General features: G+C 44.5%; 1 protein-coding gene across 2 annotated transcripts in view; it reads left to right on the forward strand.

Moving 5' to 3' along the window:
* Nucleotides 1-15,992, forward strand: part of Lmcd1 (LIM and cysteine rich domains 1) — a 56,547-nt gene that overhangs the window by 16,702 nt on the left and 23,853 nt on the right. For both annotated transcript variants that reach the window (XM_021165072.1, XM_029478999.1), the window contains exon 2: nt 14,530-14,618. In XM_021165072.1, the coding sequence (XP_021020731.1) occupies nt 14,530-14,618 (89 nt within the window). The remainder of the gene's footprint in view (nt 1-14,529; nt 14,619-15,992) is intronic.

Genomic DNA, 15,992 nt, shown 5'->3' on the forward strand with positions numbered 1-15,992 from the left:
GTAATCCCAGCATCCAGAAGGTGAAGAGGGCCTGAAGTCCAGGGTCACCTGCAGCTACAGAGCCAGTCTGTGATATATGAGATCCTGTGTCCAAAAATATGAAAGTATAATTAAAATGGAAAAATCTGAGACTGAAAGGATCAGCAAGTGCTTGCCAGAGTTACATAGGTGGCATGCATAGTGTCCAGGGTTTATGTTCAATGCCATAAGCCCCAACATGTACAAAACTTCTCCAGCACCCTGTGAGCAACTGACAGCAAGAATGGATAAAGAGATATTCCAAAGTGATGCGCCAAGACCAGCAATGCCAGGGAAAGTCTGCACAGCTTAACAAACCCATGGATTGGCCTGGGGTTTCACAATTTTCCGGTACTTGTATATATTCTATTTCATGGAAAAGCCTGGAACAGAGTCTCACTACAGAAATGTGCTCTGCTCTTCCCTCTCCCATGAGTCACTTATTAGAAGACAGCAAAAGAATGAGCCTTCCTGTCCAGGCAGCATCTCTAAGGCCTGAGTATGAGCATGCAAGCAATGGCATGGGGTAGAATGGACCATTCTGTAAGGAAATTTCCAACTCTGAAACAAGGACAGCAGTTCTTTCCAAGTTGACTGGCCTCGAGTAGGTGGATGGGATTTGGCACTAGACCTAGGTAGCTAGACAAATGGAGACACCATAAATGTGGATGGGGTTCCAAAGAAGATAAGGGACAGTTCCATTTGTCCACACTCGGAATCCAGCAGCTGAGGAGGTTAAAAGTAAAAGCTACAAGGGAGAGACAAAACCACTTAGTAGAGTCCAGTAGGAGAGAAAGGCTGTTGGTGGAATCTGAGAGGAGAAGGGACAGCTCAGCAGGACTCAAGGGGACTGTCTAAAACCACAGTCAAGGACCATCTTCATCTATTAGCTTTGGATGCCAAGAAGAATAGGAAGAAGGCAAAAACTGAGAGTGCTATCAAACAAAAGAGCTATCTAAACCAGTGTTGTTTTAAGGAGCTACCACGTACAAGGCTGTAGACTGGGGAGTGGCTATAGAAAACTGAACAAACTCCAGGAAGTCTGCCCTCTTAGAACGTGCAGTCTAGCAGGAAGCATTGCCAAAGATCATCACGGTGGGTAGGAAGTTAGCCCCACCGTGGTGGGTACTCTTAAGAAGTGAAAGTCAAGTTCTCCAAGAGCACATAAGAGTTGTACATGACATTTTCTGCAAACTACCTTGGGCTCTATAACTATAGTGTTGGTTTGTCACTTGAGTCATTTCTAGTGAGTTTCAAAGGTGAGGCCTCCACAGTAAGTTATTTGCTAGTGACTGGACACCTAATGTTTGTTATTTGGTTGTTTGGGATGTTGGCTTTTTTCTCTGTTTTTATTTTTTACTTATTTTTATTTATCACTATTAGTGTGTGTGTGTGTGGTATGTTGGTGGATGTGTACATGCAGGTGTGGTTGTGTTGAATATGTGTGTGTGTGTGTGTGTGTGTGTGTGTGTGTGTGTGTGTGTGTGTGTGTGTACAGGAATGCACATGCTCCAGTACAAATGTAGGAGGCAGAGGAAGACTTTTGGGAGTCGGTTTCTCCTTCCATCAGGGATTCCAAGAATCTAACACAGGTTAGAACATTTGTGTGATAAAAGATTTTACCTCCTAAGCCCTCTCTTTAGCTTTTGTTTGTTTGAAACATAGATGGCCCCCTCCTGATGTAGACCAGGCTGGCCTCAGACTCGCATAGATCCATCTGCCTGTGCCTTCTCAGTGCAGGATTATAGGCATGAGCCACCATGCCCAGGTCTAATTTCTGTTTTATAAAACTTGGCTTAGAAAAAAAAATTGAGCTATTAACTCCTTATGGTCCTCTGAGCTATGGCTGTCTCACATACAGAAGCCAACTCTACGTAGTGTACAACTAGGTCATTATGCAGTGGGGCAATCAAGGGAAGGAAGAAATGTTTGGGCTCAAAGAGTTGTATTTAATGTTCATTTTTTTAAATGTCAGAACAGAGAAGAGGAGCCATTTATGAGAAGGACGCCCTTTGAAACCAGAAAAACACCTCACTAAAGGCAGCATACTGAAACACTGTTATTTTGTCAATGAGGCATTGATGTCCGTTTAAGCATCTGTTCTCTCTCTCTCTCTCTCTCTCTCTCTCTCTCTCTCTCTCTCTCTCTNTNTNTGTGTGTGTGTGTGTGTGTGTGTGTGTGTGTGTGTGTGTGCTCACAGGCATGTCTGCATGTGCTTTTATTGTCAATGAGCTAACCTACAATTTGAGCTCGAGATTCCTTGCAGGAGGCATTTGCATAGTGAAGCCTGCGGACTTTTACTAACTGGGCCACAAAACACATGTAGACAGCATGTTTCCTTTCAAGATATTAAGATTCAGACAGACAAGATTTAAAACCTTCCTGTTTGATTTTCTCCAGCTCCCTTTTTCCTAAGCTAATGCCAAATCAAAGCGTGTTGCTCTGAAAATGAGAAAACACACACACACACAATTATATTCTTATCGAATTACATTCATAAGATAGCACAGTACTGAATTCACAAGTGTTTCACCAAACAGGAAGGTATAATGAGCAGGTATTACTTTAAAACTATAGTTTACACTGGAAACAAAGTTTATGAAGAGATGAACTCTAAGACCCGTGAAATGAATTAGACTCCATGCGTAACCTGAAGACATCAGACCCAGGAACACCAGCAGCTTGTTCTCATTTAGGAAGTGTGGGTGCGGGGGAGGAAGGGATCCCATAAAAGGATCTTATATTTTCTTATCTTCACATCCCCCAAGCTACTTGGATAAGAGTCTCAAGGGAGTCAGATAACTTCTGGTTTATAGCAAGGGTTATATAGCTGTGCTCTATTTGCCCTAAAGCGATAGGTCACAAGGAAGGAAGAAAGCAACTCCTAGGAAAGGGCTGCATTGGAGGAGGAAGCACTTGGGCATTGATCAAAAGTGTCAAATTAGCTTCCGTCTCCACAAGTCCCCCCCCCCCTATAGTCAGTGCTCACCCTGTGGGAATGGGTAGTTTCTACAAAGAGCCATTAGAAAATGCCATGGTATATATTAGGGTTGCAGTTCCCTGGTAGAGGGCTTGTCTAGCTTACGTGAGGCTCTGGATTCAAATCCCCAGCACTTCCCCAAACAGCAATCAACTCCCAAGTAGCTCACACCTCCAAGATGACAGCATCTTGGAGTTCCAGAGACACCTGAGACAGGAAGATTAATACAAATTCCAGGCTAGCCTGGCTACAGACTAGACCAGGCTGGCTATAGTATAAAATCTTGTCCTAAAAAAAAAAAAAAAGTCCTCTGGGGAATTTGGGGATAGGGGTGTAGCAGTTCAGTTGGTAAAGTGTTTGCCTGGCATTCAGAAAGCCCTGCGTTCAATTCCCTGTACTGCATTGCTCAGGAGAGGTGGTATAGTCCCAGCGCTCAGGAGGCGAGGCAAGGCAAACTCAAAGTCATCCACTATGCACGGAGTTTGAGTCTAACCTGGGCTGCTTTAGCTTTGCAAGCTCCATACAAACATATGCTCAAACCCCCCAGAGCCGTGGTTCTCAGCCTGTGGGTTGCAATCCTATTGGTGGTTGAAGGACCCTTTCATAGGGCTCACCTAAGACTATCTGCATATTAGATAGTTACATTACAATTCATAACAATAGCAAAACCACAGTTATGATGTAGCAACAAAAATAATTTTATGGCTGTGGGTCACCACAACTGTATTGAGGAGGAACTGTATTCATGGGTTGCAGCATTAGGAAGGTTGAGAACCACTGCTCTAGACACAGGATGAGGGTGGGGCCAATGAGAGGACCCTCTCTGCTTTGTACATCTCTCTTTTCATATTAGCCTAGGCAGCATGGATAGCTAGTTCAAAGGCAACTGAGGCCAAAGGAAAATCTGAGTTCAGCCTTAAAAACCTTTATCCCATCAATCCAATGGGGGTATCTCAGGAATAAGATTTTTAGACCTTCTTTGGATACTGCAGTGTGTAAACATGGGCTATCAGCAAGCCGCTGGCAGTCACGGAGGCTGGCTTTCTTTCTCCCTCCATCTCCATAGTTTGCACCCTGCCAATAGAAAGTTAAACAAAACTATCTGTGTCCAGGGTTTGGACCACTGAGTTCCTAGATTTTTCCATGTACTGTCCCACAAAGCTGGTCGCTCAGCAACCAATCTCTCAGTACTGTAGTTGGGACTTTGTACCTTGTTCTAATGCTTTTGTCAATGTGACCCCAATCTCCCAACCTTCAGAAGACACAGGGGACTTTTGATGACCACATACAGGTCGTGTGCTTTCAAGGGCTCTTAGAGAAGAGCCCTTCTTCTTTCAAGAAGGCTTAAGAGAGAGGACTTGTCTGTCTGGAACATTTCTTCTTTCTTAATGTCTCTCATCCCAGGACTTTGTAAGAAGTGCCAAACCTTGGGTGAAGGTCTTATCATTTCCCCCTTCTAATAGTAATAGTGAAATTATTAAAAAGAGTGGAAAGAAAGGAAAATTAATATACAACTTTCTACCTTGGTTAAGCAAGCACTCAATTTATCATATCCCAGAGGTTGTGTGGGGAGGTAGACATTATTAGAAGATGTACACACAATTTCTATGTGCTGGTTCTATCTCAGTGAGGCTGAAACTCAGCTCCGTGTCACTCACGGTACATGATCTGCCCTTCCCTGAAAGGAACGTTTTCAGGAAGTCTGACAGCTGTCATCTCAGGATGCTCACACCTTCCCTGGCAGGGACCTAGCTTGCAAGTTGAAGTGCCAAACACAGTAATTGTCCTCCTAACCAGACACAAGGAAACCACAGCCCTTCCTTTTCCCTGGAATGCTGCTGGCTAGCTGCCTCCTCTCCAGGCTGACACTGACTGAGAGCCCTGTCCTTCCTGGGGTTAATGGTGGCCTCCACACCTCCCTAGCTCTAGGCAGAAGAGGATAAGAGGCCCATCTAGAAGGAGATGACACACCTGGGCTCATATGAGCTCCATGTCTGCAAGCTGCATGGGGAACCACAGCTTTCTATTATTTTCTTAAGAAGTATAACATTTGGGGGGAAATGGTCTGGTTAAGAAGGCGTCTCTCATTCTTCTACATAAGAACTTCAGGGATCTTGACAAAGGTATAGACTTCATGTCCCAACCATTGAAAAAGTAAGTTACCTCCAAAGTACAAGACCCAAAGTAGCAGTACTAGTAGTAGTAGTAGTAGCAGCAGCAGCAGCAGCAGCCACCGCTGCCGCTGCCCCAGATGATGATGATGATGATGATGATGATGATGATGATGAAGCCATCACAGCACACTGCTTATAGTGTAAGCATGGAGTTGCTCTTTCCTGAAGAACTGCTCAGTTCTTCCTCAGGAAGACCTCCTGTGCCCCAGTAGAAGCACACCAAGGGAGGGTACCTAGGGATGTGGGGACAGACCAGCATGCATGACAGTGTTTGTTTGCATCTGGATTGTTTTTAACCTAATGCATTGCAAAATGAATTCTCTCTATCTTACCTTTTCTGCTCTCAAATCAAGAACAGCTGCTCTCGGTTCATCTTCTGCTTTGTTTCTCACTCACAGCCCCAGGTTCTGAGAATTCCCCAAAAGAAAGATTTAGGCCATGGCCAAAATCACCCTGTTTTCCCAAATATGGACTGAGTACAGTGTGTATTCTAGAGGGTTCCACCAGACAACAGGCCTTAAAATAACCGTCTCAGAAGAAGACAGTAGGTAAGGGGATGCATAGAAATTTCTGTTTCCTTCCCCGTATTTGACTGGCTATCTGACCAAAGTTCTCCACCATGACAGGGAGACAACCATAGAAATGACTGAACATTGTACCTACTAGAACTGTGCTGAGTCTTTATTGACAGTGTCAAAGACTTTGTTGTTATTATGGGACACATAACAGGCATTCTGGCCCTTCTTTGCATCTCTCTTTATCTCCCTCTCTCGTCCTCTCTCCCTTTCTCCCTCTGTCCCTTTCTCCCTCTCCCCCTCTCTCACTATTTCTGTGTGTTTTTCTCTGTCTCCCCTTCCTCCCTTTAGCCCTCTCTTCCTCCCCTCCCTTTTTCCTTCCCTCCCTCTCTCCCTTCCTACTTCTCCCTTCCTCCTTCTCCTCTTGCCCTCTCTCCTCCCTGGTGTGTGAGCATGGGTTCCTATGGTCTCCACATTGGGAGGATTTTGAGTTCTCATCAACAAAAGCATGGATGAGAATAAGTGCCTTCAATCCTGATATCCTTTCACAGAACTGTATAGTGAGGCTGAAACTTCACAGACTAAACAAACTGAGATTAGCTCTGTTGATCTAGTGCTTAGAATTCTATGGGTGGAAAACTTTGTGTTGTTTATTAAAATCTTATTTGAAGTAACAGATTAGGATCACAACTGGTGGATGACAAAGCTGGTGGTGGCCAGGCCTGACTTGGGCTTCTGGGTAAAGCCTGTTTTCCCTCTTTTTCAATTGGCTTGTATGTGTTGAAATTATCCTATGAACCAGCTACAGTTGTTCAGAGTCAGATGGTGTTTCTCATACTGTGGGTAAATTCTTGCATCCCAAATATTACTTTGTTATTTTTGAGACAAAGTATCCAGTACAGGTTGGCCTCAAAGTCCTTTTGTGCCTCAGAATAACATTGAACTTCTAATTATCCTGCTCCTACCTCTTGAGTGCCAAGTTTTTCAGCATGTGCAACAACAGGACTCAGGACTTTCTGTAAACTGAATCTCCAGCTCAGAAATATGGGTGCACACAAATGCATGTGTGTGTGTGTGTGTGTGTGTGTGTGTGTGTGTGTGTNTGTGTGTGTGTGTGTGTGTGTGTGTGTGTGTGTGTGTGTGTGTGTGTGTGTGCGTGTGTGTTTTAGGCATGTGTGTATAGGGATGGGAGCATGGGTGCACCAACTTGTCTTTCTCTATCACTCTCTACCTTAGTTTTTGAGATTAGGGTCTCTCACTAAACCTAGAGCTTACCATTTGACTTGCCTGGACAGAGAAAAAGCCTCCTGGGATCCAACAGATCTCCCCTCTCTCAGTACCATGGTTACTTATTATGTATATAGGTCTTTTGCCTTTATGTGTGCCTATGCCCCATCTGTGCACAGTACCCTTAGAGGCCAGGAAGGGCTTCAGATCCCTTAGAACTAAAGTTACAGATGATTGTGAGCCTCCATGTAGATTCTGGGAACTGAACCTTTGGAAGAGAAGGCTGTATCTTAACCACTGAGCCATCTCATGAAGCCCTCTATCCAATATTTTTTTACCCATGGTTGGTTGAATCCATGGCTATAATGTGCACAAGTAATGAAGAATAACACTACTTATTAAAACTGCTGTTAAAACCTCTAGCCAAAGCAGTTGTGAGCTTGAAGGTCTCTGGGGGTTATATAAATATGGGGGGGGGGGAGCTTAGAATATACATTGAGGATTTCTAGAGGCCCAGGTGACTAGAAAAAGTATTTGAGTGGCAACAGTAAACGGAAACAGAAATGGATATATTTAAATTTGTGAAATGAACCCCATCAACCTCCTAGGAGCCTAAGAGCTGGAAGTAAAGCCAAAAATCGCTTCCATCTTGGTTAAGGAAGAAGGTTTTCACCTCTCCACCATTTGGGTCCAATATCAAGCTCCAGCTCCATGCTATACTAAGTATTAACAACCTGGAGTTTTTCCCGGTTTCTAGAAAAGAGCAGAATATATGTGATCCATGGTTTTGATCCATTTCCTCTGTTACCTTCCCTTCTGTTCTTGAAGTCTATATGTTACCTTGAACATCTTTTGGTTTACTGATCAAAACATGAGCAGGTGGTAGATATCCTGAGGTCAAGGAAACTGGACTTGAATCCTATCCTATTGCTCATTACTCAAACCTTCCTAGGACCTCATGATCAAAGAGAGGTGCGTTGCCTCCTTTTAAACCAAGATTCCCAGAATCAAGGACACTTGCAGTTGAAGCTGCCTGGAGTATGGAGACTTCTGATATGGTAGAGAGTTAGATCTGGATTCTTATAATCCAATTATGAACCATGTCCCAGGAAGTAAGGTTGGTTTTATGGATTTGTTTTCTCATGGACAAAATGGAAAGCATCTTCCTCCTGGCATCATTATAGAGATTAGACAAGATAAGGGATGCAAGCTGAGGTATAAAGTACAGTATTTTTGATGGATGCTCCATAGCAGATTGGCTAAAAGTACACGTGAAACAAAACCTACCTGGTACATCATCATGGTTCAGTCACTTATACTCTTGGATCTTCAAGAAGAAGCTCACCTTGTCTGGACCTCAGTATTGACCTCTAGAAATGAAAGCAATAAAAACCATCTCTTTGATAGGGTTGGCAGAATTCTTACATGAACTCTCAGAGTATGTAAATGCTAGATATTTGCCTGGAATAATGGTGTGCTCAATAAATGTAAGCTACATCCATGATCATTGGGGAAAACACAGCATCACGTGGGGGTAGATTTAGAAGCCCCTTCTTCCTCTAGAGGGCTATATTCCAGGCCATTCTGAATGGGCAAGTTGTTCTTCATCTGTTAACCAGAAATAATAACAGTCCTCAAAGGTTGACCCTAATTGTTAACAGAAAGAATGACTAAGGAAGTGAAGTCACTTGGTGGACCATAAAGCTATTATTATCGGGATATTTATAGTAGTGGGATAGTTTTAGGATTGGTTTTTTTTTTCCAGAATGTAATACTGGCTCTTTCTGGACAGTCTCATAATTTCACCCTGATCCACTTTCCTCCATCCTCACTCCCTGTTCACTGATAGAATCCCTGTGAATTTGATTGAAGTAACCTAATAGGTTAACCAGCCATCCTCAATCACCTATGTTTATAGGACTTTCGGTACAAGTCCCATTCAGATAGAACCCAACATCCATTTGGAAGATATTACCTTAGGAAGCGTCCAGGATAGTCACAGGGCATGTGCTAGCACTAACAGACCACTGTCAAATGCTAAGACCATGACTGTCATGTGATCAAGAGATTTTCCTACTCATAAATGAGAGAAACTGTAAAATATTGGGACCAGATCAGAACCCTTTAAAGTACCAAGTCTTTGTAGGTAATTTAATGTTAGCACAATGAGGATGCCAATCATAGAAAACTAGTTGATGTGTTGATGCCTTCTAAGGCAATAAATTATAATCTTAGTGGTGAAAGTTTCAAAAACAGAAATGTTATTTATGTCTCCCAAGACCAAGACCTGAAAGACAGCATACAGGGTCACTAAGTATTAGCAGTTAGTGAAATAGCTGTCTCTGAATGATACAGGAGGCAGGAGAGCCAATACCCAGTGTCTTCCTGCCATTATATAGCAATATGAAAGAATCTACCAGCCATCTTTATGCCATATTTCCAAAATTTCAATAATATTTTAAACAATGGTACATGTGCATCTCATTTTACAAGCAACTTTGTTTTTATTTTACACGAATCCCAAAGAAGAAAGAGAGTGAGCAGGATACCTCTTTTCTGATTTCCACATTCATCCTGAACTCCACACTACAGTCTTCCCTTTAAATTCCTAGTCTTCTCAACCCTATATTGTTCTTGGTGACGTTTTGTCGCTGAGACAGTTCCTGGTGAGTGGGGGAGATGGTGCCAAGCATGAGAGCCTAAGTTTGCATCATCAGCCCTTGCATAAAAGCCAGAGAGTGGAGAGTGGTAACCCTGGGGCAAGGGTGAGAAGAGGCGGCTCCCCAGAAATCAATAACCAGACAGCCTAGCTGAATTAATGAACTACTGCTTCAGTGATAGACATGTCTCAGGGAATAGGGTGGAGAGCAATAGAGCAAAGTACTCAATATCAACGTCTGGCCTCCACATGCACACACACACACACACACACACACACACACACACACACATGCACACACACGCACGCACACACACACACACGCACACACACATGCACACACATGCATACACACATGCATGCGTACACACAGAAACAGAGACAGAAAGACAGTGAAACAGAGAGACACTGAGAGAGAACAAGAGAGATAGTTCCCCTAGGAGTTCACCAAGAAAGCAAATGCTTAAAAGAGACTAAAGTCCCTAGGCTGTCTCTTGCTCCCTACACCATCAGTAACTACCAGACTGACCTTTCAAGCAATGAACGATTCAGTTACATTACATGTACCCCATCCTACCACACCTTTTGTCCAAATGCATTTTCTTCCAATCCAAAGAAAACAACAGATTAGACACTGCATTCTAAGAAACCGTTTTGAGAGTAATGGTTCCCTTAAGCTTCTATTCTCAGCTGCTGGGAGAGGCTGGGAGACACGGTGCCATCCCTCAACAGCATCTGCATCAGAGAAGTGTACTGTTTATAAACCAGAGGATCTTGTTTGGAGCTCTGCTTCTGGCTAATTCTCCTCCCCACTCCTCAGTCAACAAGGTCATCATTTTCTCTGTGTTGAAGATGCTTGAGTCTGCCTGGCTCCAGTGAGTGACAGGCTCTGAACAAGTGACTGTTTATTATGTTGGAGAATCAGCCAGGAAACTAGTCGCATGCATGGCCTGACTCTCTAACTGTAACTCTTTCATGCAAAGCCATTTATTTTTCTTTTCTAAGAACTTCTTTAATTATGAAGACTGTCCCACTTAACAGGCTGGAAGTTAATTTCTGCTTCCTATACCTATAGGACTATGATGATGTAGCCCAAGGATAGAGCCCCTCCATCATCACTTGCCTAAATATAGTGGCCTTTCTTGGTTAGGAAGAAACCTTTAAGCTTTGCTGAAAGAGTTTATCAGGTCTGACATAGCAGTACCTACACTGAGCCTGCATAAGACTAGCCTGGCTGTGGTCAGCTATGGATTGAAGAGGGGCTCATAGAGCCCTGACCCTCTTTCTCAGCTAGCAGCTGCTGATAGAGTCTAGGAAGTACTGTGTCGCTGTTTTCTGTTGTCTACCAACTGGGCTTCAATGGACAACTCCAAACCATGGTTACACAAGTAAACTCTGGTTGAAACTCAGTAGGTCACAAAATGAAATGATGTAATGTGAGAGACAGATTTATAGGGAAGGAGGGGGGGGTGGTTTGACTTATTTGGAGGAGAAATGAGAGAGGCTAGGCAGCGAGAGTAATCCCAGTATATTTATTATACATGTCTGAGATGGTCCACAAGCAAATGTAGTTAATAGAAAACCAAACGAAACCAAGAGTTTCTCAAGGACAAAGGCTAGAATCAGCCTTGCTTAGTGAGTGAGTCGCCAAGCACGGAGCATGCACTGGCCTTAGGTTTTATTTTATTTTGTTTACTTGGTTTTTTACCTTTAAATCTAATCAGAGAGGCAACAAATAGATAAGGAAGAAAGTAAAAAAACACAAGGTGTGCCTTTCCTAAAAGGGTTCCCCAGAAGACATTGAAAGAATGACTAATTCAAGGTCTTTCAAACTGTCTTTCACAGGATCTAATGACAATAGCAAATACTCGGTGCATAATAATTGTCTGATAATAATTGTCTGCTAAATCCTTTCCACGTAGCTTCTCCATCAACCTTCTTAGCAACTCTGTGAGGCAGGTTAGGTTTTTATTATCCCCGTGAGTCGGGAAGAGAGGGATGTGACAAGCCCAGACACTGGCCCTGTACATTAAGAGAGACTAAAGTGTTATTAAAACTCAGTCCAGCCTGACCCCTCACCAAGGGCCTTTCTCCCTGAAATAGAGACCACTCCCCTACTCTCTTGTATCTAGCACAAGCTGGCACCTTAAAGGTCAGAAGCCTTTGCACATCCGGCCTGCCGTTTGTACTTTGTCATGGAATCCTCACTTCCAGCCTGCTGCTATACTAACATCTCTGTAACATCTCACAATTGAGTACTTCGGGGAACACAAGCCAGGCAGCCCCACCCAGGTGGTTTTCTAGTTTTACAAAGCAGGAACCTAACGGCTTGCATCCAACCACACACACACAGAACTGATAAATGCCAGACCCAGCACAGTGAGGCTGGTCCCCACATCACAGGCTGACACGCTGAAGAACAACTCTGTCTTACATCACTGTTTCTCAACCAAACAGGAGCCAGCAGTCACACTGAAGCTCAACTCCAGATCAGTCCTTAAAACTAATCCCCTTCTGGAAGGAAGGTTAAATCGCCCCCTCATTAGAAGATCGCTTCTGCTCAGGCCTGCTGGGCCACTTACAAAATGCTTCCTCGAGGATGCCTTGTTTCCAGGCCTCTGGGGATACCTGACATACTCCAACAATAAAGCCTTATTCTCCAATTAAGTAAACTTGGAATCACTCAAATATTAAGTGTGGAAAGATTGCTGTATTTTAACTGGTATAATTCAAGGAGGGGAGGAGCTGCATGCCAGAACAGATTCAGGACAACAGCTTTATGGACCAAAGCCCTCTCTACGGAGCATGGCCCCCAAATTAGAGAGGTGGTTAGTGCTCTGAGCTATCTCAGTTCTCACAATTAGCAGAGCGATCTGTAATCTTAACCCTGGAGGGGCTAAGGCAGGAGGATCTCAGGTCTGGGGCCAGACTAGATCACATGGTAAGACCCACCTCGGTGAGGGAGGGGATAACATGATTCTAGTACTAATCAGACGCAAAGATAAACACCCTTTCCTCTGAACACCTGCCACTAGACTGTCCCCTCCTGTGCATCTGAAACAGAAAGCAGGTTTGTAAATGTACTGTTAACAGTTGTCACCAGGTGAGGCGTGTGGAGCTAGCCATCACTGCAGGGAGATTTGGCTGCATGAGAAAGACATTGTGAGGGAATCACTGTGCTGACCTAACACTGGCAATGAGGGTAGGTTCACTCACAAGCTACACCAGGTCCCCCTAGCAACACTTGCATACCTTTTAAAACCACACCAAACAGAGGACTATAGAAAAGTCACTAAAATTCTTACCTTACAAGCATTAGAGCCTGAGTTTTATCCCCAGACCCCACATAAACAAAAGCCAGTGTGGTGATATATATATAATTTATGGTAACACCGAGAGCTGGAGAGGTAGAAACAGGCAGATACTCTGGGCTCACTAGTCAGACAACTCAGCTTGCTTTGTTACTTCAGGACAGGGTAAGATCTTTTCAAACAAACAATGTGGATTATGCCCGAGGTGAGACAATACCCATCCTGGTCCTCTGAAATTCACATACATAGACACATACACACACACACACACACACACACACACACACACACACACACACACACNACACACACACACACACACACACACACACACACACACACACACACACACCAGAGTAAGCCAGAAATGTCCCCAGAGCACACTCGGATTACCACACCACAGAATCTATTCTACCATTTGCTCTTCCCACTGCCAGGGCTCTCTTTCTCTCCACTTTCTGTCTATTCAGTCTGCACAGTCTACATCCCCAGGTGACCTACTTGGTCCTCCCGTAAGGGTTTATTAACAGACACCTTCTTCCATACTTCTAACATTCATGTCCAAATCATAGCAGTGAGCATAGCTAGACTTGCAGTCTGGCTCCCCGGCCCCACCCTTGCTGTTTGTTACTCAGCAGTTGTGAAATGTATGAGCTGCCCTCTCTACGGCCCCTGGCTTGTGTATCCTTTAGACACTCAGAGCTAATGCTAAAGCCCCATGCATGGCACAGAGTAGACATTAATTAAATGCTGTGGCATCATCCGTGCCTTTGTTAAAATGAGGGGCTTATTCCTTTACATTTCTAGCAGGGTTAGGCCTGCTTCTGAGGAGACAGTACACACCTCTGTGAAGTCTTCCCTTCCCCAGGAGAAAGCAAGGTTACGTTTCTCAACCTGCAGATCCATCACTGACCCACCACCTCTCCAATTCTAATGTAAGACATTTCTGGGAATTCTGTTACAGGGCAGTCTAATGAAAAGGAGTCAGGATCGGACTTTGAGATTCTTTAATTTCTTGTGTACTTGTGTGTAAGGTTGCCGGTTCGAGAACCCCGTGAGAACGGCTGGAGATAACCACAGCAGCAACAGCAGCAACAAAACCAGCCCTGTGGGTTGCCCTGCCTCCAAAGGAAATTTCAAATGCTTGAGAGATTGTTTTTGGTACATGAGCAAAATATTTAAGTCTCTCTCGGAGTCATAAATGTCTGGGAGCCTGTTCCTTTGCATGTGCTCGTAGTGTTGGTCCAGTCACATCCTACCGATAAATCAGAAGGCGATGAGGGAGAAGAGGCACTCTGGAAGATTCCGTTCTAGTGATAGATAGGTCAAGGAATGAGTGAAGGTGTGGAGAAGAGCAGATGGACCCTCATAGAAGTCTTTCCAGACAGCTCTGGCATTTGGAGACAGCCCTGGAGCCTGGCAGTGAGCCCCAGTTGAGCTTTTATTAGGAAGGGCCCCACCCTTCAACACTTGCCGCCGATGGCCCCATTCCCGGATGTTCTTCTCTGTTCCCAGTAAACAGTGAGTGGCAGCATATTGATCAGGAGCCCTTTGAGCCCCCCCCCACACAGTCCCTTTGCTGTTATGCCAAGTCTCCCAGAGGTCAGTGTGAAGGAAAACACCCTCTCTCTGTCTCCTTTTCCAGATGTCCTTGGGCCAGCAGCAGTCCGCAAGAGGAGTGGCTTGTCTGCGGTGCAAGGGAATGTGCTCCGGCTTCGAGCCTCATTCGTGGAGGTAATGGATTTCGTCAAGGAGACTGTCTGCTTTTGTTTCTTGACTGTCCTGTCCAAAACTGTGGGTGGTTCTCTTTGCTGAGACGGTGTAGGATGCATGCTAGGAAGGGCAACTTGGAGAATGAACCTTCCTGCTTGTCCTAATCCAGGAATGAGCAGATGCTGTAAAGATCTTGAGGAGTGTAAGGAAAAATACTTTGCACTTCATAAACCATGTCAAGGTAGATGCTCTCTGGTCCAGCAAGAATTATGCCCTTGTTTTGTTTTTCTTTGTTTGTTTGTTTGTTTGTTTGTTTTCCTATAACTAAACCTCTGACAGGAAGCAACTTAAGGGAGCAAGGGTTTCTTCTGGCTCACATTTGGAGGAGATACCATCTGCATGGAAAGGAGGGGGACCCAGGGTAACAGGGATGCAGTTAGTACTCCTCAAATCCCTTAGTGGAACAGGATGCAGAGGCCAGATAGGAAGTAGAGCTGGCCTATGAAAACCCCATGGCCCACTCCCATGGACCCGGTTCTTCCAGCAAGGCTCCTCCACTTAAAGTTTCTATAACCATATAAAACAGCTACCAGCTGGGACCAAGGATTCAAACACATGAGCCTGTAGAAGAGATTTTTACATACAAGGCACAATAGATGTCTATGGGAAGATGCATTTGGGGATGCCTTTAGGGAAGGATTGTCCCCTCTCTGATCTGAAGGTGGCCTTGTTCTTACCTCAGCAGCTTCTCTGGGGTGGGTTTTAACTTAGGCGTGGGTTCTAAAATAGAGATCAAAGGTAGAGCTGGGGAGAGAGTTCTGTTGGTAAAGTGTTTGCCTTGCAAACATGAGAACTTGATTTTCTTTCCCCAAACTCAAGTGTCTCTGAGGAGACAGAGACAGGAGGATCCCTAGGGCTTGCTGACCACCCAGGCTAGCCTTGGCAAATTCCAGCATAACCTTTGTTGGAACTGCTGGAGCAATGAGAGACCTTCTCTCAAATTGCAAGGAAGACAGCACCTGAGAAATGACACCAAAAGTCGTCCTCTGACTTTGCACACATGCTCTCTCCCTCTCTGTCTCTCTCTCTCTGTCTCTCTGTCTCCCTGTCTCTGTCTCTCTGTCTCTCTCTGTCTCTGTCTCTCTCTGTCTCTCTCTGTCTCTCTCTGTCTCTCTCTCTCTCCCTCTCTCTCTCTCTCTCTCTCTCTCTCTCTCTCTCACACACACACACACACACACACACACACACACACACACAGAGTCAAAGGCATTCTGTCCACAGTACGTGAAGACCAGGACCTGTAATTCACATATGTACATTAGGAGTGCCCGGTCCAACTAGATTTCCTGAATCTGCCTTTCTTTTTTATCACCGAGGGCTCTGAAACAATGTTGA

This window comes from Mus caroli, chromosome 6, assembly GCF_900094665.2.
Source record: "Mus caroli chromosome 6, CAROLI_EIJ_v1.1, whole genome shotgun sequence".
Classification (NCBI taxonomy): domain Eukaryota; kingdom Metazoa; phylum Chordata; class Mammalia; order Rodentia; family Muridae; genus Mus; species Mus caroli.